This window comes from Bicyclus anynana, chromosome 10 (assembly GCF_947172395.1).
Source record: "Bicyclus anynana chromosome 10, ilBicAnyn1.1, whole genome shotgun sequence".
Lineage (NCBI taxonomy): Eukaryota > Metazoa > Arthropoda > Insecta > Lepidoptera > Nymphalidae > Bicyclus > Bicyclus anynana.
Window position 1 is genome coordinate 4,726,039 of NC_069092.1, and position 27,267 is coordinate 4,753,305.

Consider the following 27,267-nt stretch of genomic DNA (forward strand, 5'->3'; position numbering starts at 1 on the left):
ATGTGGTCTCGTTAATACCATGAAGTTCAAGGACATACTCCCGAGCATCCTGTATATCATGTGACCTTACACTACACATAACTATGAATTTTAAATCGTTATACACACACTTGTAATTTTAACAATGAAACATCGATTATATAGATGTAGTTTGTATGAACACGTTAGATCATGATCATATAGTTTTGACAGAGGGGTAACCTCTAAAGAGGCAGGTCTTATAGAAAGTAATTGGTCTGAGCTATGTGAACATGAATTGAAAGAAATCTTGATAGTTATTATTTACATAGGCAAGGCGAGAGCCTAGACAGAGCAATTACCTATAGGTGATATTACATACAATACAATCAACTTTTTGGCTTGGTTAAAAAAGAATTGTTTTCTGATAAAGTAATGCGTTTGAAGTTTTGGTATTCTTTCTTTATCACAATGAGATGAAAAACAATTCAGCATTTTCTCTTTAAGTTTTAATGGAAAATCATCACATGTAGATATCTTAGGCTGATGTAAATAATTAAAACCGTCAGCTAATTGTACCAGTTGAATGTGTTAAAAGATGTAAGGTGCCAGTGCCAGCTGACGAGTTTTCCCTCCGTATACGTTTAGCTGTTATTTTACTATATTTCTTTTGTAAAAGTGTAGGTAATATAATAATTATAATTGACTAGCTCGTTTTTATCTTATGAACTAAAAAGTTGATTAATTAAAAAAAAAACATTAAATCAAACACAAGACATTAGATACTAAACAAAAGTAGGTTTTTAATAACATTCAACATATTTTAATTAATAAAATTTTAAATACCTACCTTTTTTACGTTTAGCAGATTATTAATATTTACTTATTACGTTTAGTATTATTTTCTTGCAATTTTACCTACCAAAATCACAATGATGATTTAAGAACTCAAAAAAATAAGAAATTGATTCTAATTACTTAGGCGGATATAGATACTTTATGAGTATTTACAAGAGAAGCTAAATTATGAGATTATTTATCTAGATTACTCGGATGCGCGGGTAAACAGGGGCACGGCGGAGGTCCGTAGGGCGCGGGGAACATCGGCGGGAAGAAGCCTGTAGCCGCTGCCAGTTGTCTGGAATATTAAAAAAAACATACAGCCGAACATAAAACCTCTTCCTTTTTGGATGTTAACAATTGCCATTTATAACGATAATCATATCTGAGATTAATATCTCATGGTATCACCGTGTGAGTGTCGAGTCCATCGTGTGGCAGAAAAAAAAACCTAGAGCAGAATCCGGAACTTGTGACCGACTTTAATATTCCGAGAATTAGGTACTTATGTAGTTTCGATCATAGTTTATGTACCTACTTAAGATACACTATTACATCCAGACCAAACGAAGATTGACGATCAATTAATGATGTTTCGATTTATGTTAAAGACTGAAGAATATAATACACACCATGGTTTTTTCCAGGATGAAAAGTAGCCTATTTGTTAATCCAGAGTAAAATCTATTTCCATTCCAAATTTCAGTCAAATCGGTTAACTAGTTGCGGCGTTAAAAGGTAACAAACATCCATACAAACAATTACATTTATTGTTAGTAGGATAAATGTATTATGTTCTTAAGGACATAGATATAGGTAATAACTAACCTGTATTGCTGATCCAAGTGTGCCTTCTCTATGCGTTTATCTTTGGCTCTTCTGTTCTGGAACCATATTTTCACTTGAGTTTCACTTAACGATAAAGCAGACGCGAGTTCACATCTGAAAATAATTTTTTTCTTCATTAACATGGCGGCATGTACCTACGCCTAAAAAACATAACGACCTTTCTGGTGCTTCAAGATTAATAGCCCAGGATCCGTGGAGTAATTTTACAATAATTGATTACTATATCAAGTTAATTTTCTGTGAGTAGGCTTCATCTTGAGAAGACGCTCAACCTTTATATTTACGAAAATCCCTGATTCTGGTACCTAACTGGGTTACCAGATATAGCATTAGCATTTCTGAGCGTCGGAACGAGACAATGTTCTACGCAATTTGTAGGAATTTGTGGCTGTTAAGTTGTATAACTATTATAAGCAACAGTAGAAAAAAAATTGCAATTTTGATAACAACTTTTAGTAAACTCCCCTCCTCCCAACTTCTAAATAAATAAATAAATAAAAAATAAAAATAAAAAAGCCATTTATTTCCTACAGAAGTACTAGTTTACAAGGTTTGGTTAAGTTGAGTTTAGTTTAATTGTGTTAGTATCAAAAAGTAGATGATTATTATTTAATAGTTAGTGCTTTTAAGTATTTTTTTTTTTTTAATATTATATTGCAACTATTCTGTAGGAACCCCTCTGCGGGTAAAGGCCTCCTCCAAATTGTGCCAGTTTTCTCTGGATTGCGCTATTTGTATCCAGTTTGGACCCGTTGCGCGTTTTATTTCATCCTCCCATCTGTTGCAAGGTCTCCCTTTCTTTCTTTTGCCCACTGGCCCCCTCCACTCTGTCACTCTTTTTGTCCATCTTTGATCTTGCAGACGAGCTATGTGTCCTGCCCACTTCCATTTTAATGCTAGAGCTTGAGCTAGGCCGTCTGTTGCTTTTGTGAGGTTGCGTATTTTAGTATGTCTTATTTTGTTTATTCTTTTTATGTTTAGCATGCTCCGCTCCATTCCTCGTTGGCATGTTATAATTTTATTTATGATGTTTTTGTTAAACTTCCATGTCTGACAAGCATAGGTTAGGCATGGTATAAGGCAAGAATTCATGACCTTAGTCTTCAGCTTGGTTGGCATGTTGCTCTTAAATATTTCTTTAAAGCTCCAGTACTTATTCCATGTTAACTGGGCCCTGCGCTCTACCTCCTGGTAGCTGTTTAGTTTGTCGAAGCTTATTTGCTTGCCTAGGTAGATGTATTTTTCGGTATACTGGAGAAGCTCGTTATCGACATATATTTGTACCTTGGTGCTGTTGGTCATTACCATAGTTTTAGTGAGGTTCATTTCTAGCCCGGCGAGCTTGCTAGCTTTATTTAGTGACTCTACCATGCGTTGTAGTTCATTTCCGTTCTCTGATATTAGCACCAAGTCGTCGGCGAAACGTAGGTGACTTAGATAATTCGTTTTTACTTTAATACCGCAATCATTCCAGTCAAGCTTGCTTATTATAGACTCTAATGTGGCTATAAACAGTATAGGAGACAGCGGGTCCCCCTGTCTTACGCCTCTCTTTACAGGGAACCAAGGACCTGCCGTTTCTAGTTTAACTCTGCTTTTACTCTTCCTGTATATACTTTTGATTACTTTTATATATTCGTTTTCCACATTCTGTGTTGCTAGAGTTTCCCAGATATAACTGTGTGACACGGAGTCGAATGCTTTTTTGTAATCGATGTATGCTAAGTACAGTGGTCTATTTCTCTCTTGATATTTCTCTATGAGAAGTTCGAGTGTGTGGATATGGTCGATGGTAGAGAAGCCTTTTCTAAATCCTGCTTGTTCCACTGGTTGTCTTGTTTCTAATGTAGAGCTAATTTTTTTGGTCAGGATTGTAGAAAATAGCTTATATACGCTTGGCAGCAGACTTATAGGTCTATAGTTCCCAATATCCTTCGGATCGCCTTTTTTGTATAATAGAGTTATGTTGGATTCAGACCATTGAGTGGGTGTCTCGCCAGATTTGAAGATAGAGTTAAATAAATTAGTAAATGGTTTAGCTAATATTGGACCAGCTATCTTTAAAGTCTCGTTTGTTAGGTTGTCTGAGCCTGGGCTTTTGTCTAGCTTCAATTTGTTCAGTGCCGCAATGACGTCATTTTCTTCAATTTGTGGTATTTTTAGTATGTTGTCACCGCTGTTATTATTTAAGCTCTCATGGCTAGTATATTCTGGCTCTTTTGTACTGTAAAGATTCCTATAGAACTCTGTCGCTATGCTAATGATGTCGCAGCGGTTGTTTTTGGTGGTTTCGCCCTTTTTTAGCTTTTCGATCCAGGTTTTATTTGGTTTCAGCTCTTTGAATGCCTTTTTTGTGCTTCCAGTTTGGCGTAAATGTTTTTCTATAGTTTTATATCTGTAGTTGGCGTAATCTTTTTTTATATATCTGTTGACAAGCTTGTAGAGCGCCGAAATTTCGTTTCTTGTTGCTCTAGTTTTATTTGAACTTTTTTGCAGGTCCTGTCTTCTTTTAAAAAGTGTTAGCGTATGCTCTGAAAATATTTTGTGGACTTTCTTTGGGGTTTGTGTTGCTCGGGAGTTTTGCAGGCTTGAGGTGATTATTCTGATTAAGTTATCGTAATGTTTCTGGACTGGGACAGTAGACTCAGTAAATGTTTTATCGTTCGATATGTAGAAGTTTAAGTATTCTTTGAAATTGGTGATTTCCTCTTCGCTTGTTATTGTGGTATGTTGGCAGTTAGTATACTTTGTTCTACTTATTTTGAAATGTGTATCATATGATATTGTAGCTCTTACTGGCCTGTGATCCGAAGGATAATTAATATTTAGCACTTCTATGTTTTTAAATAGACGAGGTCGATTCGACAGGACAAAATCGATTTCATTTTTGGTGACTCCATCCGGTGATAGCCAAGTCCATTTATTTTTTGGTTTTTTTTTGAAGAATGTGTTCAAAATTGACAGTTTGTTTTCAGTGGCGAAGTCGATTAATCTTTGTCCTCTCTCGTTTCTGATTCCATATCCGTGTGCTTTCGTTATTAAATGTTCTTCAGTTTTTGGTATCCCAATTTTAGCATTTAGGTCGCCCATCAGTATGAAGTCTTTATGCGCCAGTTCTATTGCCCTATTCACTGTCACATAAAAGTTATCAATTTCGTCATCGCTGGCTTGTGCAGTAGGGGCATAGACTTGGATGATGGATAAGCTGGTGCTCTCGAATTTTAGATTCAATATGGCTACTCTTTCAGAAAGGCCGAGGTAACTTTCTAAATTATTTTTAAGATGGTATTTAACTATAAAACCTATGCCATATTTTCCAGGTGTGTGACCAGTGTAACAGAAAATGAAGTTTTCATACTCTTCGATTTTATTTCCAAGGCGTCTTGTTTCAGCCAATCCTATTATGTCGCATTTAATTTCTTTGAGAGCTTCATTTAGCTCTATCAAACGCTCATATGATGAGAGTGTTTTAGCGTTGTATGTCAAAATGTATAGCGATTTTTCTGGGGTTATTTCATTTTTTAAAGGGTTCTTTGGAGGGTTTTGGTCATGATCTTCCACGGTGACCAGCCGGCTTGGAAGATAAGTATGGTGTTCTGATAGTGGTTGTTGTATTTTTACGTTACGAGAGGGGGGTGGTAGTTGCTATATATTAACATTTTTATTTTGCTGCAGATCTGATGAGTTGTTTGTGTTCCTATTTGAATAAATCAGGTACTTCGACATGGCCGGTTTTGATGAAAAACCTTCCGATACTTTTGAAATTCTAGCTGGAGAAGAATATAGTTTTTTTATATTATTTCGCATTTTTGGACTCTTTTGATTAGATTTGACTCTATGTTTGGTAGAGTACTTATTATCCAGTGATATTATTTTATCATATCTCATTATTATATTTTCTCCTTGCTGTTTTCTAGAAATAAATTCATCGTGCAGTTCCTTTCTTTTTTGGAGGACTTTAGACGTAAAGTCTTCTTTTAAGTAAATGCACGAATCCTTTAGTAAATTTTTATTTCTTAGAATTTGTATTTTTAAGCCCATCGTAGTAACCGATAACACCACAGGCCTAGTGTTTTCATTTCTTTTTCCCAATCTTCTGACTAATTCAACGTCTCTTTTATCGCAAGTTATTTTCATAGTGTTGTTCAATAACTTTAATACAATGTCTTCTAAGTCACTGTAACACTTTTCACTTTCTTCTAGTCCGAAAAATACTATATTTCTTCTTTTAAGCTGTTGTTCCATTCTGTCCAGACATGTCTGTTGATCTTCAATTTTTTCTTCCAGTTCTTTTGTTTTTAATTCCATGCTTTCGAATTTTAGAGATATATTTTCATTTAGTTTTTTCAAATTATCTTGAACTCTATTTATTTCCTGCTTTTGGCACCGCATATCTTCCCGTATTTCCATAAGTACTTTCATCATTTCTTCCATTTTTATGAATATGTATAGTATGTATGCACTCTCGACTAATCAGCAATCGGCAGTTTATTTAATTAAATTTTAAGTGACAGCTATCGGTGAGGTGAGTGACATCTGTTGACAATTTCTTGTACTACTTGCTCAGTGTTTGTGATCTATCTTTGTAGTTACAATGAACTCCAGTAGGTGTCGCAACTTGTAATTTTTCGTTTTTACCGTTATTACAAACTGTGATTTTTTCATTTGTTTGTTTATAAAACGTTTTTATAAATAACACTTTTTATGTATTATCCAACCTTTTTAAGTTCATAACAAGAAAAACTCACTTAATCCACTCTTAGTCCTTAAAGTTCATTGATTTTTGCACTGTTTATCCACTATTTAAACGGGTATGGTTTACAAAGTTTTATTGTTTATTTTTCACTTAACACACAAATCCAGCTTAGATAACGTTCTCACATAGGTAAGTCACTCTTTTACACACGATAAACTTATTTTTATGCGAAAAGTACTTGATATTCTATTTTTAAGTATTTTTTTATACGGAGCCTAGTGTTGATACAGACAGCGCCACCTGTCCTCCCCTCCTGTAAATAACTCTAAATAACGAGGTTAATAATAGTTGTTACTAAGCCTACCAACTTGAAATAAATGAATTTTAATTTGAAATACCTATATTAAGTAGGTACGATTAGAAGCCCTGTTAGTTCTCGTCATTTAGACTGATTAATTTTGACATGGTAAGTTTTGATGCACCGTCTCAAGGTGAATAAGCAAGGTACGTTATCAATGTGGGAAAAGACCGAGGGCCCGCTCACCAACACGATGAGCTGACCAGCTGAAGGAGGATAAAGGGACGAAGTTCTACACTGTAGCAGCGATGGCCACTAACAGAAGCCGGTGGAAGGCGTGGACCCACAGGAGGCTGGGATCTTACCAGGACCACGATCGTAATGAAGGAACGACTGTAGAAAGAGAGAGATATTAATGTAGGTAATCCTCGAAGCTAACCTTCGAGCTCGAGCAACGTACTCTCCCCTCGCATATTCCAGTTCGAGACGCAACGTCTGGTGTGCTGAGAACGTCGTCCGTTGCCTGCGCGGTCGACTCTCCTTGCGTCTCCTGCGGGCTACTGCAATGAAAATATGATTTTTTTTTATTGATGTGTCGGAATTTTTTTAAATTCTTTGAGATGGGAAGTAAGAAAAAAGATATCTGAAAAAATCTATACTAATTTATTCGCAGGCGTCAGTTATCAAAGCTAACTTAACTAGACGTTATTGCTAATAAGAAATATACTATGCACAAAAATTAAGGAAGCAGAAAAAAAATCCAAATTTTTGGGGGATTTTCAACAGGCTGTAACTTATACAAAAATGGTCGTACAGCAAAAAAAAAAAAAGCAAATTGTAGCTCTAAGTGTTTAGTTTTTGGATCTGAGTTTGAAATTTTTTTTTTGAAAATATTTTTCGAGTAATCATAAGAAAACCACCGAAAAAAAAATTTTTGAAATTTTTTTGGTTTGGTTTGGTTATGAAAAAATTAAAGGAGCAAGAATTTCGCTCTGAAAATGTAATTTCTCAAAAATTTTCGATTTTTTTTTTCTTAAATTTTTCAAGTCACTAATACAGAATTGAGAGAAGAATGAAAAAAAAATTTTTTCATTTTTGATAAAAATTATGACATTTTCAGAGCGAAATTCTTGCTCCTTTAATTTTTTCATTCAAAAATTCGATCAAGTGGGAAAAAAAAACGGTTGGCTGGATTGAATTGAAACTTTGTAGGGTTTTTGTGGATATATTGAACAGTAAAAGGCACACTTAACGTCAGTGGTTTCCGCAATATTTTTGATTGGGCGCTTGATTTTCCAAAAAACGACAAAAAGCCCTTTTTTGGATGCTTTTTCAAATTCATGTAATGATTGAAAAAAAATTTTTTTTTCAAAATTCAATTGCCAATCCTTGTAGAGATTTTATTCAAGTTTTTAAAATTAACCTCAAAATTTCTGTGCGATCATTGGTTGCTGAGATATTGGTAATCAAAGACAAAATGATCTTTTTCCATTCAAACATCGATATCTCAGCGAGAAATGCTCGTATCGAGACTTAAAAAAAACAAAATTAAATCTGAATAAACTAGCTATCTGGTCCATATGAAGGTTGAGTCGAAAAAATTTTTTCCACGTCCGTAGATTAAAAAAAAAACCAAAAAAATTTCAAAAATTTTTTTTTCGGTAGTTTTCTTATGATTACTCGAAAAATATTTTCAAAAAAAAAATTTCAAACTCAGATCCAAAAACTAAACACTTAGAGCTACAATTTGCTTTTTTTTTTTTGCTGTACGACCATTTTTGTATAAGTTACAGCCTGTTGAAAATCCCCCAAAAATTTGGATTTTTTTTCTGCTCCCTTAATTTTTGTGCATAGTATATTAAGCCTTTAGTTTAGGGATTGGTTTCCACGCAGTAAATGATTTGTAGTACTCTTCTGATTATAAAAAAATACTCTTAGACTAGCACGTATTTACTTATGATAGGAGCATGAACTGACTAACTTAGTTTTTTTAAAACAACGAAGTTGAAGTGTGGAATGAACCTACCTATTTAATAATATCGGGGCTAAAAGGGGGTGAAAACTTACGCTGAATTTCTCGCGGATGAAATCGCAGGCATTCGCTGGTTGTTTGGCGACATAATATAACGAGATTAAAACATATTTGCCTTTTCTCTCACCCAATGCACCCAACCTGCTTCATCATCATCATCATCACTATAAACCTATATTCGGCTCACTGCTGAGCACGAGTCTCCTCTTAGAATGAGAGGGGTTAGGCCACCACTCTGGCCCAATACGAATTGACAGACTTCACGCACGTAGAGAGTTAAGAAAATTCTTAGGTATGCAGGTCTCATTACGATGTTTTTCGTCCACAGTTTTAGACACGTGATAAGAATTTTTTTAAAGTGCACTAACTGAAAAGATGGAGGTGCACGCACCGGTTCGGATTCGAATCAACGCCTTCTGGAATAGGAGGAAGAGGTTATATCCACTGAGCTATCACGGCTCATTTACTATTAGTATACTACTTACTAATTTGTAGTTCTAGATACTGCATCTGGCCTATTATGAACTTGCCCATTTGGTTACAAACATCCTAAGGTTTCCTCACAGTTCCTGTGAACACAGGGAAGTGATTTGTCCTGAGAACAGAGCTTGTAAGTCCTCCGATTCCGCGCCATATTGTCTCCCGGAAGCGTCGACGAAACCCCGCGGTGAATCACGATCATTTTAATAACTTTTTGTAACACAATATTCACTACGGGATTATTATGATATGAGTATGCCAAAAGGGATCGGATTTCGCTATTTTACACCTCATACAAAGGGGTCGAAGTGTAAGTCAGGATAATTTGAAACTGCTCTAAAGGACAAAATATTGTTACTTATCGACATTACGATATACGATTTAGATATTATAACTAAAGTTAATGAGGCAACCTTATTGGATTACATTTTATTTCTTTATTAATGCGAATACCGAAATACAAAATAATTGTAAACGGAACCAGTGCGGGATTTACCATAGAAGCTGAAACAGGTAAATGCTTGGCAAAATAAGGGGGCGCGGCAAAACTGCTTTGATAGCTGTATCGGGCTGTACCTACGTCTGGAAGATTCCTTAAATCCTTAGCCCACAACACCTTATAAGTAGGTAGTGCAATGAAAGCAAGTAGTAGTAGGTACTAGTAATTTTAGAGCCTAGTCAATAGAGGCAGTAAAAATTTTATAGCTTTGGGACGGCAAATGTGTAAATCCAGCACTGACGAACCGACGGTATAGGTAAATATTGGAAGAAAAACCCAATAGGAAATCGAATTAGAAACTACATGATCCGCATAGACTAACCATTACACCGACGAGGCAATAATTACCCATATAAATATATAAGTATAACTTTTTATTGAGTGCTGAAAATGAAAGCGCAGACAACAGGCAAGTATTAAGAAGGACAATAGTTCGCATGATCCTCGTCGTTAACAGATACGGTGCGTGAGATATTGTTTGAGGAACAAATGTGTTTATTGTACGAGTATGGTCAGCCTAATGACGCACAATATAATATATTTCATCTTCATCGGCCAAATTAATGTCTTACGACTGGTTAGTAACTCTTCTCATCGGAAATACTTATTTACCTACTCGTACCAAGGTTGGTACTTCTTGTAGGAATATCTAGGTATCTACTTGCCTAACTAAGGCCCTTAGGTCTAGTTCGGACTACTTTAGTATTTTAGTTTAGTACGAACGATTTTTGGGCGGTAAATCCAAAAATTTTTCGTAGGTACTCGACTAAAATACTAAAGTAGTCCGAACTAGGCATTAATAACCTACTAGTAGGTAGGTATAGATACATCGAGCTATACATAATATGGTGATGATGATAGGTACTTATGCCTATCTACTTACTTCTACCTATAGGTACCTATACAAATAAAGTTTGATGTGTATGTTTAGATTTTTAATTAACAGCTTTCCATGAAATGGTTCTGAAAGTACTTAATAGCGGACCCGGTCAAGCTACGCTTTGACTGACCCCATTGGGTAATGGACAGTAAGGTACGCATCAACCAATCGCAAGAAAGCTATCGGCGCGAAACAGTGTCTTTACTCGCATACAGAAACGGTTCAATTTTGACGATACTTTCGCTGCAATATAGGTAGGTAGGTAACGTCAAAACGAGTAGGGTAAAGTAGGGTATTGCCGGTCACCTAAGCAAAATCAAACACGAATAAGTGGATATCAACCTTTTAATCAAAAACTCTTATGCAAACGTAACTTTAACTTATATTTTAGGATAATCACAAGCAATGAGATCAATAGTAAATAAAATTACAACACAAAAACACGTTTAAAAAAAAAATATGTTTGACCACCATTGCCCGATATGGATGGTAATACCGGTCAGCAGAACGACATTACCGGTCAGACTTTTAGCGACACAAATCGCATACGTATCCTTCGGGCGATTCACAGCCCGAACATTCAGCGTGAGCCCAAAGTCCACACTGAACACACCTGTACCAAAGTTCGTTGTTCTGGCCATAATCGTCGCATAGTATACACTTATTCTGAAGATCTTCGATATCGGTGTCATCATCATCATCACGTACATCTATCATGTCAATTTCCGAATCCGACGAAGTTTCACAATTACTTTCTTGAAGAACTTTCTTTTTCACCTTCTTTATTGACATTTTAACTGGTACTTTCATTGTCGACTTTTTTCCTGACTTTCTTTTAACACCTCCTTTATTTTCTTTCTTCTTTTCTCTTGTTGCTCGTCTCTCTTCTTTTTCTTGTAAGGCTTCTTTATAAGGAGTGCTAGTGAGAACTTTTGCATGCTGTTTTCGAGCATTCTTACTATTAACGAGTTTTTTCGGAACTGATAAAAGATCTTTGGCGGTTACTCCTGAAGTTGTGGGAACTGAATGATCTATTGCTATTGATTGTGAAACTTGAGTGGAAAGAATTATATCTGTTGAGTTGTAATCATTAAGAAGCGATGGTGAACCAGGTGCTGATATATTGTGCTCTATGGTTAGTTGAATGATTTGATCCGGAGTTTTATTGTCCATTTCGCGCCTCTCTTCTATCGATACTACCAATTCACTACTATTCAAAACTTCAGCAGCCAAAAAATCTTCTTCTGTAAATATGTCTGGGTTCAGGGGATATATACCGGTAGAAGCGAATCCTGCTTCGGCCTTTGGAATGGTTGCAATTTTTTGGAATGCTTTTCTGAAAAGCGAGGCAATATCGTTTTGGGTGATCTTTCGCCCCAATTCTGTTTTCATCAAAAGATTGCACTCTTGTTTATAGGCAGCTTTAAATGGACCATAAATGGAGACATCTAAAGGCTGAATTCTATGAGATCCATGTGGCGGTAATGACAACATTACTATGTTGTTAGTTTTACAAAACTCATACGTCCTCAGAGATATATGACTAGAGTGATTGTCTAAGATAAGCAGTATGGGTTCGTTTTCTGACGGTTTTGTAAAATTAGCGAAATGTTTTAACCAGGCCACAAACAACTCTTCATTTATCCACCCGTTTTTTGAGCACCTGTATATAGCGCCACGTGGACCATCGTTTTCTAGTGCTGGGGAATGTCTCTGGCGGGGAAATATTAACATTGGTGGAATGTAAACACCAGTAGCACTTACTGCACATACAGCCGTTACATTTTTCCCTCTTTCACCCGAAGTTATAGAGCCCACTCGTTTTTGACCTTTCTCAGTTACAATTTTACCTGGGTCTTGAACGAAAGAGAATCCGGTTTCATCCACATTATAAATATTTCTTGGCAAAAACTTATATTTTTCCATCAACTCCCCAAGTAATTTAAAAAATAAACCAACTTCATCCTTGTTGAATGCAGTTGCACGGTTTAGGCTGGTGCCTTCAGCTTTACGATTTGATAAATTATTTCTTTTCATAAAACCCATTAGCCAGTCCTTTCCAGCCATGCCAAGATTTTTATTGAAGTTATGCATCAAATTATTTTTATCAGCATACTCGTACGCCATCTTCCTTATTTGTATTGAAGTACACCCATAAAATATCTTGCCTAGAAATTTAACTTGCTCTGCCATTTCTGCCTCTTGTTCTTTAGAGAACACAGGATTTCGTCCAAGAGACGGCAATTCAGAGTTCTTTTTTTTTAGTCGTTCTTGGAGTGTCGAAAATGGGATACCAGTAAACCGCGCTGCCTCTCTTATTGGAGTCCCTTCCTCGACAAGTTTGAATGCTCTGGTTATGTCATTTTGGCTCCAATTCACCTTCAATCCTTGGTTCCTGTTCCGAGGCATCCTGAAACTAAAAATACATGATGTATATTTCTGTAGAAAATACAAACGTAGCGAACAGACATTATTTATACGTCTAAATATCAGCTACTTGTATATGTGACTTGCGGGTAATACCGGTCAAAGGTGACCGGCATTACCCACCCATACTACTTTTAAGGTTAATAATAGTTTAAGAAAAAACATGCCACAAACTACTTGAAATGTACTATGAAATAGATAGCCAGATAACTGAGTAAGAAAAAATATTGTAGACAATACATGAAAACGAAATAATATGATACACACCTCTTATGTTCCGCGAACAAAAAGTTGTAAAAAAATGGCGCGAAACGAACAGACGTCTTGTTCTCGGCGACGCGCGGTCGGAACTGGACCAGTGTTGCCAGATGAGTCTTGTGAGAAGTTACCCGAAATATTAAAAAAAGTAACCTTTTTGTCTAAAAAGTAACCTTTTCACTAACTACTCTTGCTTTTTTCGTTCCACAGCATGGCTAAACCACCATTTCAGCCTCTAGGGGCTAAAGTATTTTTTTTTTAATATCTGTCTGTTACGAATACTAGCCAAGTTTGCCGCTTCACAAGTACTAAATTACTTTATACCGAAGAAGATGTTACTCTACTACTCTACTCATCATCATCAGACAGAATATCATCTTATTTAAGGCCCTGATTGTTTGAATTTTCCTCATGGAATAAGAAAAATAAAATTAAAGAGCAAGAATTTAAAAAACAATTGACGTGAATAATAATTCATACTTTTTTAAGAAATTCAATGTTACTGCAACTTACTTATTTCACAACGTCAATTGTGACATCTTCATTTTTAGTGAGAATTGTGACCTTATTTTGAAGATTGAACAAAAAGGAAACACCTGTTATACAATGGGTCTGTTCAGCCCCTTGTTTAACAATCTATTCATATTTTTTACTGGAAAAGTATTAAAATTTAATAGAATGTTAGTTGAATTGACACAGTAACATCAATGAGTTCTTGAGCACTTGTCCGCATTTCTTGATTTAACGACCTTTTTGTTTTAGGTACACGAAATTGTAAGTCATTTCTAAAAATTCCTAAACATCACGTAAAAGTAACCTTTTTATTAATGTAACCTAAAAGTAACCAATGCAGTCAAAAAATCACCTAAAAGGTTACAAAAGTAACCTTCTGGCAACACTGAACTGGACGGAGGTCGGTGCGTAGGAGCGGGGAGCAATCACGCCACCCTTTACGTATGTGTAAGTGTGTGTAAACGCAATATATTGTTTGATAGTTTGGTGACTGGTATTGTCACTTGACCGGGATTACCCCATTTTACCCTAACTTACGCTCCCATTAAACTCTGCGAAATGTACAAACACTTTTTTTACTTTCACGCAAACGAAGTTATGGGTAAGATAATAAATATTTATGTCCATTAAATAATGTAATCTTTCCATTAAAATTACTACAGGAATGTATGTATGGCTTACAAATCTTAGACCATTTATTAATGGTCTAAGTTACAAATGCATATGTTCCGAGAAAGCTGAATTTTGGGTATGATGTAGAAAGCTTAACTTCAAATTAGAATATATTTGAGTTTAGGGTGCGTATTAGGTAAGTAGGCACCACTACACTTAAAATCATAACCCTTCGTTTTGGTTTTGCCATAGTCGGGTAATAAAAAGGGATGGCTTGGGATGGGAGCCGTCAGCTGGCCGAAGCATATGAATTAGAAACACAACGAGGGCGTAATCTGGCCGAGTGTTGTCACATACAATTACCGCGCACCCAATCGAGCTTAAAGTGAGCGACATCGATTAATAAGCTACAATTCATTACAACAATAGTACAGGATATGTTATACTTAATAGTGACTTAAAAGCAACAGTAGGTTAGTATGTAGGTACGTGTTTTTCTGTTACAGTAAAATCTCGAGTAGCAACAATCTAACATACTACGAGTACCTACCTATCTAAATATGTACCTAACTTAAATCTACAAGTAGTAAAAATGAATCGCACACCACCTGTGTTGCTAAGCGCTAATTTTCGCTAAAAAGCATAATCGAATTTATGCGTGCCTACTCTCCTCTTCTCCATTTTCCTGTATGGGGCTAAGACTTGGGACTTTGCTGACCGCAAACGTATTGACGCATTCGAAATGTGCTGCATTTAGGACCAACGCATCTATACCTTCACCTACCCAACTCAGAGTCAATACTAAGCTCTCTACTGTCTGCCTCAAGCTCATCATCTTTGAGTACTTCGGACACATTGCCAGGACAGATGGCGATAATCTCGAGATGGTCACTGGCAAAGTGGAAGGAAAGTGGCCGCCGAGCTGCAGCCGGATGCGTGGGACTGATCAGAATCACACCACACTTGATTTCACGGTCTACAATGCTCTCCGGGTGGCCGAAGATAGAACACGGTGGCGTGACACAATAAAACTGAAAGTCAAGGGTGGAGGTGGTCACGTCGTCATATTATGCTAAGCGAAAACTCGAGAAAGTTTTTTTCATATTTTCTTTTAAAGTACAAAGACTTTACAAAGGTGGAGAGAAAAACAAATTTACCTAGAAAGTAGTAAGAATAATACTTTTCTTCAGCTTCTGAGCTCGCCCAAAATACCCGGTGCTCGTGAGGTCCTAAAAAAGAGGCTACGGCAGTTTATTAGTCAGTCACGCTAGCCCAATGCGGATTGGCAGACTTCATCACGATGTTTTTCCTTCACCGTTTGAAACACGTGATATTTAATTTCTTACCTAACTGAAAATTTGGAGGTGCATGTCCCGAACCGGATTTGAACATACGCCCTCCGAATCGAAGGCAGGAGTCTTATCCACTGGCTGGTCAGCCACGCTAGCCTAATGCGGATTGGCAGAATTTCTCACGATGTTTTCTTTTTCTCCTTCATAAACACGTGCTATTAATTTCTTACATAACTGAAAAGTTGGAGGTACAAGCCCCGGACCGGATTGAACATACGACCTCCGAATCGAAGGCAGAGGGCATATCCGCTGGTCATATGGCAGTTTTACTCAATCAGAAAAAACTACAATTTCCTTTTCTCTAGCAAATGCAAAATGTAAATATGGTATCTACCTATTACTTCTCATAAGAAAGACTCCTCTACACCTTTTCATTAGATAGACGTATCATTGCTTAAAACACATCAAATGTCCATCCTATATTCCCCCAAACACTTTTGTTAGCTGCGATTAAAAAATGATTGTGGTTAATCAACTACGCTAACAAAGCGATAATAGACCGTGTACATTTGGGGTTGCCTCCCTTAATATTCATTATATCTATCCCCTAAATCCTAATTAGAGATTCGTTCGACCGTCTCCCATCGAGATGAGAGTACACCTGTATTGTTTGTTTTTTGTTCTGAATACTTTCCGCGGAGATATTGATATTGCTAATGTTTACTTGAGTGGGTTTCAATTGAACGCCAGAGCGTCCGGTGGAAATACCAGCAATAGGTAGGAATTATTTTCCAACAATAGGTAGGTACTTCTCTCTCTCTGTATTTTCTTTAATATACAGGTAGGTATAACTGGATGAGCTGATCAAACTTAAAAAAAAAAGAATCAATAGTCCCCAGCTTAGCTTCTTAGCAAACCTCTGCACGAGTCTCCTCTGAGAATGAAAGGAGTTAGGCTAATAGTCTACCGCGTTGGCCCAATGTGGGTTGTTAGACTTCACTACACACGTAGATAATTAAGAAAATTTTTAGGAATGCAGGTTTCCTAAAGATAAAACACGTGATATTTAATTTCTTAAAATGCATAATAAGTAACTCAAAAGTTGGAGGTGCATGCCCCAGAACGGATTCAAACCTTCGCCCTTTGAATTGAAGACAGAGGTCATATCCACTGGGCTATCACGGCTAACCTTTTATAAAATGACCAATGTCTAGCTATGCGTAGGTATGACGGAGTCTTAATAGTTTATCTCTATTGGTTCAAATTCCAGTGGCAGATTTACCAGTAAGCTAAGGCCGGAGCCTAGGGCGGCCAATTTATGGGGGCGGCAAATTTAACCAAAAAACTTTTTCTTCTACAGAAATAAAGAAAATGTATCGATAATTTTATTCCTGTACAGTCCTATGCTGAAAGATTAAAAGTTGCAATTTCATCAACACAATTTAAGGCATTGCGAACTAGGATACCTATCGAATTTCAGAGTTCAGTAGGGGCTGTAAAAATTCAATAGCCTACTGGCGGCAATCAAATCCGCCACTGTTTTATTCCCTGTTAGTGGATAATAATATCTACATTTCAATAATAAACAAAAGTTGCAGGATAAAAAATGTCCACTGTTTGAACGATCAGTGTCGACGTGGGAGCCAACACGTGCGCTCATCCCTCTAGAAACATAACATTGTGATTTGCATTAGCCGCAATCTGTACAGTGAGTCGTGCTCGTTTTACAACGTATTTGAGCAGATCCGCATTTAAGAGGCGCGCCCATCCAGCCGGCACTAAAGCGAGCTACGTTTAAATTGGTATCAATTGATATAATACCTATCTACGAGTATGATATCAATTGGGCTTTTTTATATTGTACAGATAATAATCTGTTATCGGAAGACGGCTTGACATAAGTAGTTGTAGTTATCACTACAACTACCTAAGCCATTGTCGCGCTTTGTCGCGAAACTGGAGTAGTCCAGTCATAGTAGGGAATTAACTCGTCAAATCTCGTAACTTGTATTTTAAGTTTTCGACTAGAATTATCACCACTTATAACTAACTTAACGTTTCAAAAGTGTTAGTAGGTAATAGGCCTAATTAAAATAAATGAATTTTTACTTTTGATAACCTCGGATTGTAAGCTAATAAGATGAGAAGAGATGGAGGAGAAGAGGCTATATAAATATATATAGTAGATTTACTATATTTACGTGATAATTTGACGCGAGTGTAACCACAGGGAACAGCTAGTAAGTTATTATGTAAATAAATGTTAAGGTTTGGTTGGTGCATGTTTGTCAATCAATCACGCCGAACCGGCTAAACGGACCTGGCTAAAATTGCACAGAGGTAGGTTTTTGACGGCCTCCGTGGCGCAGAGGTATGCGCAGTGGATTTACAAGACGGAGGTCCTGGATTCGATCCCCGGCTGGGCCGATTGAAATTTTCTTAATTGGCCCAGATCGGCTTCGGCCGTGGCTAGTTACCACCCTACCGGCAAATACGTACCACCAAGCGATTTAGCGTTCCGGTACGATGCCATGTAGAAACCGAAAGGGGTGTGGATTTTCATCCTCCTCCTAACAAGTTACCCCGCTTCCATCTTAGATTACATCATCACTTACCATTAGGTGAGATTGTAGTCAAGGGCTAACTTGTAAAGTATTAAAAAAAATAAAAAAGGTAGATTATTACCTATTGTTTGGAATGGCACAAAGGCTTTATTTTTCCCGATATTCTTAAATGAACAAGATACGCGAGCAAAACCGCGGAGTAGAACTAGTAATTAATACAAACAAATACCTACCTACTCGTCTCGTCGAGTCTCTAATTTTCGTTTCATTTTCACGGACTATTGTTCCGTAATAGTTATAACAGTTGAACAATGAGTTTTATAGCTGTATAGTATCACAGTGCGGCAATTTTCATACGAGGGTGGGCTTGAATGAGACGCGGCTTGCTTCTATAGCGAAGCATCGAAACGTGGTGTTGTAATCGCATCAGGCTACGCCGAAGCTGCCTGTCGCTTCGCCTTCCGCATCCACAAACTGGAAACGCAGACGTTTTTTAAACGACGCGAAAAACCATTATCATTTCAATTTCAGAACGACAATACCTACTTATTCTAATAAGCTTATCTTTTGTTTTTTAAACGCTCCAATAATAATAAGCCCATTACCTGTTAAAATTACCACCTCTCTTGTTTTTTGTATGGACGTTGTAAATATAGAATAAGTATCTACTTACATAAATAAGCGCACCGCAGACCGCTTTTTGTTTTGAGGTTCGGTACCTTAAATGAGGTTCTTAAATAACTCACTGTCTATTTTCGTCTTAATAGGTATTATGATACAAATAAACAAACCATCCTCTGCTGGTAAAAATATTAGATAGGATTTTATGGAAAAGAAATATATGTTTTAGGGATTTCGTAAATAATACTCTCCAATTGGTATTCGAAAATCGGATACAAAATGTTTCTTGTATTTGTGTCTTATCATATAACTGATCACATGAACGACATGCAATGCACGCGTTAGGTACCTACTTTCTATTCTACGGAAAACTACCTACCTTATATAAAAAGGAAATCAAACTTCACAACCAAAAGTACATGTAGTAAAGTAAGTACGTTTAAGCCTTTAGAAGAAAATATGAAAATGAAACTATAAAGCAAGTACGAGTATAACATTTTTCCCTGATTTTATTTGTAAAAGGAAACGTCCGGCAAAGAGTTGGCTCAGAGCGGATTAAGTATCTCCCATCGCAGCTTATCTGAACCATCGCTATTATGCTTATTCAAAGTATTTTTCTAGTGATATTTTATTTGCACGACCACGAGACTGGGATTCTTTTGATCTCAGTTTCTTTGGAAGAGGAAGATGTCCGAGATTCTTTCTGTAAAATTCCTTGAAAATATAACATTTATTCTCAAAAGACGTGTATACTTCACGTGAATATAATTCGAGCTATTTACTATAAATTTCTGACACATATTTCTAATCTCGGGATTTTCAGTAGGACCCTCAGTTTTCATAGTATCTCCCTAATCGAAATTTCAATCAAAACTATTAGGAAAATCTGTTAAACTAATAACAGTTCTCTATTGAGCTTACACAAGGACGATTCAACTGAACAATTCGACTGAACAGTTAAAACTGCAGGCGTGAGCCGGTACAAGTTTAACTTATTGAAATAAATTGCAAACTTTATTTTTATATTTTTTAAAGAATATTCGCTATAAATTGTTTAATCATGGTCAATATTCCTGCTCTCTTTTTAACTAAGTAACTTCATTAAATTTCGGACAACTCAAAGTTCAAAGATATCTGCTTAATCATGGTGGAAGGAACTTGTAACACAAAAGTCATCATCTAGCTTGCTCCAAACCGACAGACTGATTAAAATTATTTGGATTACTTTAAATTATTTTCAATAAATGCCAATCTGGGCAATCATAATTAAATATTCCAAGCTCGAACTCATACGAGACGTTAAACCACGAGATACGAGACGTTACGACGTTAACAAAACGTCTCATACGAGACGTTACGACGTTAACAAAATTTAACTCGTTGATTCGGTGGAAGATTTTCACCGAATCACCGGTCTGTGCTAAGGTCATTACAGAGATGCTGGAAGGTCACTAGAGAGATTGCCTTCAGGCATCTACTTCCAAATGTTGAAGTGTTTGCACGAAAACGTCACTATGTCAGTCCGTAGAACTAGGAGGCTAATCCAATTACGATGAGAAGTGCAGCAGGAAGATGTAATATCCCCTAAGACGTCTTAAAGCTACTGTAAGGCTATCGTGCGACTCACAACATTATCTCGTGAATACAAATCGACCAATAGCGCTGAACCGGAAATATTGCTCACTCTTTCATTGCGTTGGAACTAAAGAGAAGAAAAATAACTTAACTGCGGTTAGTCAATGATGCACTAGTCATGGTTGAGATTCTGGGAGACCTAATCACCATGCACAACAGATGGGCCTTAAAATGAACGTGAGCAAGACAAAAAAAAACATACATACAGCCGAACGTAGAACCTCCTTCTTTTTGGAAGTCGGTTAAAAAATAAATATTAATTTGTAATGCTCATGTACCTACCGCTCCAACAACAAGTTATTGTTAAGAACTCAGAAGTTGAAACTGTAAATGGCTAGATATACCTATAACATATTTTGCATATAAAACTTGAGCAAGTTACGTAGGTTCAATTTTTAAAAAGAGATGGATCGAATCCATCTCGGCTGGATTTCATCGAGTGTCTGAACACCCAAGTTTTCTAACAGTAGATCTATATCTACTGTTTGATTGAGAAGATTTGTTTAAATAGTTATTGTTAGAGTTAGGTTATCTTTTACTATAATTAAATCTCAGTCTATCTATCTACCTAGTTCTAAATATTACGTAGTACCTATGAACATGTCAAACTACATGCATATTTAAAATTTAATTTATTAGTTCCACAGAAAACATGTGTACAAGGACAGTAGAACCCGCTTAAGACGATCACGCTTAAAACGATTTCCCGCATAATACGTTATTTTACGTCAGTCCCTACAACTTGAGACATGTTTTCATACATTTCCTAACGCTTAATACGATTCGTCATCCCGTTTATTACGCCTACATGTCACACGCGCGTAATTCTAAATGCGACAAATAAATTACAACAGATAGATCAGGACATCAAAAAGGTCCTTTAACAAGGTTGCAGGACTAATACATGATATCATAGAGAACTGAAAAACCCTGACAGCAAACGACCCTTGGCATGATGCGATTCTAAACTGAAAATTTTGAAGACGCACTGCAAAAGTAAAATTTAATTGAAATTTTCGAAATTGCTAATGCATCAAAATCTTTTTGTCATACCAGAATAAGTGATTACTTTAAGTAGCATAATTAGTAGGTAGTCTTTACACCAAATACACAAATTTTTTTGTATGTGTACATTAGTCGTTATATTTTTCACTATCCCCCACCCATATCCCGTTTAATATACGCTTTCCCGTCTAAGACGCGTTTTTAGTTGGCTCAAAAAATTGCTAATTTGATATCGCCTCATCACACTTTATGATAGGTAATATTTAATTTTATTTATATTGTTTCTCTTTTTTTTTAATTTCTAAGACACAACTAGTAGACACAAGTTGTATACCAATTTACAAACCTCTATAAATGTACAAGTTTTAAAATTATGGTATACTTCAGCTCCATACATTTTTCTACAGGACAATTTTTTTTAATCGGGTCATCTTAATGAAAGTAAAATAATTATTGCTTTCTAAGCTTTGTACAAAACAAATAAAACATTATTTATAAAAATAGTATTACAATGCATTGGTAATGTATACTATGCACAAAAATTAAGGGAGCAGAAAAAAAATCCAAATTTTTGGGGGATTTTCAACAGGCTATAACTTATACAAAAATGGTCGTACAGTAAAAAAATAAAAAGCAAATTGTAGCTCTAAGTGTTTAGTTTTTGGATCTGAGTTTGAAAATTTTTTTTTGAAAATATTTTTCGAGTTTTTTTGAATCATAAGAAAACTACCGAAAAAAAAATTTTCGAAATTTTTTTGGTTTTTTTTTTAATCTACGGACGTGGAAAAAATTTTTTCGACTCAACCTCCATATGGACCGGATAGCTTGTTTATTCAGATTTAATTTCGTTTTTTTTAAATCTCGATACGAGCATTTCTCGCTGAGATATCGATGTTTGAATGGAAAAAGATCATTTTGTCTTTGATTACCAATATCTCAGCAACCAATGATTGCACAGAAATTTTGAGGTTGGTTTCAAAAACTTGAATAAACTCTCTACAAGGATTGGCAATTGAATTTTGAAAAAAAAATTTTTTTTCAATCATTACATGAATTTGAAAAAGCATCCAAAAAAGGGCTTTTTGTCGTTTTTTGGAAAATCAAGCGCCCAATCAAAAATATTGCGGAAACCACTGACGTTAAGTGTGCCTTTTACTGTTCAATATACCCACAAAAACCCTACAAAGTTTCAATTCAATCCAGCCAACCGTTTTTTTTTCCCACTTGATCGAATTTTTGAAAAAATTAAAGGAGCAAGAATTTCGTTCTGAAAATGTCATAATTTACGCTTTTGTGCTTGCGCACGTGTATGTGTGTGTTCCACAGATAACTAACAACTAATTCTAGATATAAAATTTTGAAAAAACCGAAATAAAATACAACTTGGTCACCCTAGGGATTTTTGGAAAACTATTCAAATTAAGTTCAAGTAAAAGGTGGTGTATCTACCATTAGTGTTTGCATTAATTACGGCACAACCTGTATATATAAGTCACATTTTGTTTTTAAATCTAATATCTTTTGAACAAATCAACTGATTTTTTAGCATTTGGTAGTAGAGTCGCACTGATATGAAGAAAGATTTTTGAATAATTCAAAACTTTTTGCACAATTCATTTTGAAAACAAAAACAATTCTACAAAATTGGAACAAAATTGAGGTGATTCTGGAAATTTCCTAAGATAAAGAGCTGATTGGTTTATGAATCGATCGGTACAGCCGTTTAAAAGTTACAAACATTTTTTTTAATTATTGTTTATGGGTTTTCCTAAAATTCGAATCGGTTTAAATGGTTTTTGAAATCTAAGTCTTACGAAAGCATATTGCGCTACTAAAAAATGTTATCAGATCTCATTGAAAGCCGATTTTATACACGCCCTTACACACGCTTTAACATATATTTTTACTGTGCTTTAACTCTATCGGTATAGTGTTCTACGTGAATCCTAGACTTAAGTTCTGTCCAAATCCTACACTTTAGCCACAATGTATGGCTAAAGGATAGGATTCATATTATTTTTTGTCAGTCATAGTTAATACTTTATAGAAGGTTCTTACAGAAGAAAAATCTAATAAAATTGTTACCATGAAAATTGAAAATTTTTAGAAAACTTAACGAGTTTTATTTTTTGTTAATTGTTAATCATTAACGGGTGAATTTGACTGGGCTATAAGTAGCTCCTTATCCTATATAATAACACAAAATTCGTGTGTAATGTGTATGGTCAAGTTGTATGTATTATTAATGATATTTGTACTTTTTAACCAACTTCCAAAACAACTGATATACATAGGTAAATAGGTTTATTTTATGATCGAACAAGCATCCACCAAGAGAGAATAATTTTAGGAACTAGACATAAAGGAAGGAAAAATGACTTTGTATAAAATTCTTTGTTCTTTATACATGAAACATATTTAACTTTTTTTAATTAAATTTTACTAAATATTTTTGTAAATAATGAACGACAGGTTTCTTTTTTGGATTGATGATTGTGACTGTGGTTTGATTAAGTTATTTACTATTTTTGGAAGGGAATAGGTTAATAACTATGTATAAGCTATGTCTAATAGAGACTTTTCTTAATGTACATTTTTTAATATATCTATCTATCTATCTATACTAAAAAAGTAAAAATCGAGTGTCTGTACTTTGCCCAAATTTAACTAAAATCAAGTTAGGAAGATTAGAAAAGAGCAATAGAATACAAAAATATTTTTTTTAATTTTCTTGTCTGTCTGTCTGTCTGTCCTTCTGTCTGTATGTTCGCGCTATTCTCTGGTTCTACTGAACGGATTTTAATGCATTTTTCACAAATAGATTAAGCAAAGTTCAGGGCATCATATAGGCTTTGTTTTTGGCTTTTGGCTTTGGCTTTATTTTATAAGATCGGACAGATAGAAAAAAAGTTATCTTGAAAAAACCGGATTGCTCAAAATTATTCGCAGGCGTTATTTGGAGAAACGAGTTTTCCACTAAAACTGTGTAATATCGATATTGAGGCACATATTCTATACTCAACTGACCAATTTGTTTGTTTATTTGGTTGAACGCGCCAAGCTAATCATAGGAACTACTTGAAAGTTAGGTTCTAATTGGATAATTCTTTTTGTGTTGTTTGTGATATGGCCTCTGATCGTGGCTACGGCTGGGCATTTTACCGATGCACAAAAAACGTAACGCGCGGCCTTCGCCCGCGCACTGTTTTGTAGCCCGGCCTTCGGCCGGGACTTTGTGATAGGGCCTCCGACCGTGGCTAAGGTTGGGCATTTTACCCAAGCACAAAAAACGGAACGCGCGGCCTTCGGCCGCACACTTTATTGTACGCCGGCCTTCGGCCGGGGGTTTGTGATATGGCCTCTGATCGTGGCTACGGCTGGGCATTTTACCGATGCACAAAAAACGGAAAGCGCGGCCTTCGGGCGCGCACTGTTTTGTAGCCCGGCCTTCGGCCGTGACTTTGTGATAGGGCCTCCGACCGTGGCTAAGGTTGGGCATTTTACCCAAGCACAAAAAACGGAACGCGCGGCCTTCGGCCGAGGTTTTGTAATATGGCCTCTGATCGTGGCTACGGCTGGGCATTTTACCGATGCACAAAAAACAGAAAGTGCGGCCTTCGGCAGCGCACTGTTTTGTTGCCCGGCCTTCAGCCGGGAGTTTGTGAACGACCTACGGCCGGGGGTTTATGATGGGACTACCGACCGTGGCTATGGCTGGACATTTTACCCAAGCAAAAAAAACGCGCACTTTATTGTATAGGGGTTATGATTTTGTATTTTTCATATATAAAAAATTCGAAAATGTAAATAGAAGGGGCTCTTTAAATAGCAATTGCTATTCGGCTGTTCTAGTTATAGTTTTCATTATATTTGTGTGATTTCATTATATTTTTCACGTATCCATAAACTACCGTTTAGCCGATAAAGGGTAGGGACACTTGACTGTAATAAAAAATAGATCTTAAAAGCATAATATTTTACAAACGGATCGCTAAATCGGAAAATATCAGTAAAAGACCCCTTATATATTTTAAAAACCTATCCTAGAAGAAATAAACGCGTAAAAAAAGTCATTCCCGCATACATGTAGGGAGGTACTAAAAATGTTTTTCAAGATTTTTTTCACAACTATGTTTACATTTTTAATGTACATACTCATGTCAATTTACAGATTTCTAGTAGGAATAGTCTGTGCGCTAAACCGCGGACAGACGGACAGGATAGACAGGCGGACCTTGTAGTCTACGCCCTAAAAAGCCCTAAAAAGACAGAACAAGTGCAAGTCGGACTCGCAGAGGGTTCCGTACAAATTCTTCAAAAACTATTAAGCAAAAACAAAGAAAAAATATAAATATCTGTTTAAGCTTTTCATGACACGGTTAACTCAATTTAAATTTAAGACCGCCGTTCCTCTAATATCTAACAAATGTACATACTTTTTAGATTTTCCCTATTCTTGTAGCACAAGACGATATTACTTTTCGAACTATGTTTACGGAAAGTAGCTACCCGACCTATGAATTTTGTTTCTTTGAGTGTCGCAATATAATGTTTTTGTGGTATATACGACCGTCTCTTTTTATTCGGTTGAAGTTATATTATGCTAGCCATCCGATAACCCCCATAGGGCTACAGCGTTAACAGCTTTACGCTTGACGTCCGATAAAACTGTTCGTGTGTTGGTCGCGATCGGCATGATGTCATGTACATCGCGACCACACAATATCACTTTTATCGGCTGTCAAGCCGTCAGCGCTGCAGATATGTGATCTTATTGGATTGTTAGTGGCTGACTTTATGGTGGTTTTAATTTCAACTCGATACCTCCAAGTGTTCCCGAGTAGATAGGTAGGTACAGACACAGTCACACGGACAACAAAGTCATCCTTTATGGGCTACTTTTGAGGTAGGTACGGAACCAAAAAAACAGAATTTAAAAGGCAAAATGGGCAACGGCAAACTTACGAAAAGCTGCTAGACCAGCACCAAAGGCCAGCTGCTGGTGTGGTAAGAGAACTGGTCGCGGACAAACTGGCAGCGGATGCGGGGCTTGCCACAGCGGTGGGACTTGCACACTCTGCCGACCCTCGCTCTCTCCGATTTCTACGTCAGAGGACGACTCACTCTCCGAGCCCTGACTCTCCTTCACTTTGGACTTCGGCTGTTCGAGGTGACCATACAGCCGTGCGAAGAACTTCCGCGGCGATGACGGCCTAGGTGTTTGAATCGTTGTTGTTTTTGCTTTATCCTCGTAATTGCTTTCACTCATAACTGATGATTATTAAAATCAGTATAACAGCTAACTAATAAAAATAGTTGAGAATTTATTAAAGAGCGTTTAATCTAAAAAATCATGGTTGAGAAATTTTATTAAATGAGTTTAAAATTAAATCTATTTGGATAAATATACAAGATCACACTTTAGATAAATCAATTAAAAATCACAACAATCCTATACTACTAATACGATAAGAATCTCTTCGCGGTCTAGTTACTCGGATCGCTATAAATTATCAAAACTTTATCTGATGATACACCACACGTGTGGTTCTGTCCCGGGGAACACGTGGATTGGAAATGTCAGGTGTTTATTCTGAGGGGCGATACACCGCCCTCTACGTCACTCATCCCTTGCGAAACCGGAAAACGGTGGAAAGGGTGAATCCCGTCCAATGGGAGCGCTTCTTTGATAGAATCCATCCCACTATAGGCGGGACTTTTCACGCCAATTGATTTAACGACTTTAAAATCTGTTGAGCTTAAGTTTGATACAAAAGCTTTTTGCCGACTTAAAAATGTTCACGAAGA

General features: G+C 36.4%; 2 protein-coding genes across 2 annotated transcripts; both read right to left on the reverse strand.

Annotated features, from left to right (window-relative positions):
- Positions 1-155: 155 nt before the first annotated feature.
- On the reverse strand, positions 156-27,012 carry LOC112057765 (homeobox protein rough-like). Its single transcript, XM_024098309.2, has 4 exons — positions 26,425-27,012; positions 7,081-7,201; positions 1,627-1,740; positions 156-1,096 (listed from the first exon to the last, which is right to left on the reverse strand). The coding sequence occupies exons 1-4, from the start codon at positions 26,726-26,728 to the stop codon at positions 991-993; spliced, it is 645 nt and encodes a 214-aa protein (XP_023954077.2). The 5' UTR covers positions 26,729-27,012; the 3' UTR covers positions 156-990.
- Positions 10,869-14,112, reverse strand: LOC112049361 (uncharacterized). Its single transcript, XM_052883770.1, has 2 exons — positions 13,227-14,112; positions 10,869-12,948 (listed from the first exon to the last, which is right to left on the reverse strand). The coding sequence occupies exon 2, from the start codon at positions 12,939-12,941 to the stop codon at positions 11,061-11,063; it is 1,881 nt and encodes a 626-aa protein (XP_052739730.1). The 5' UTR covers positions 12,942-12,948; positions 13,227-14,112; the 3' UTR covers positions 10,869-11,060.
- Positions 27,013-27,267: the final 255 nt, after the last annotated feature.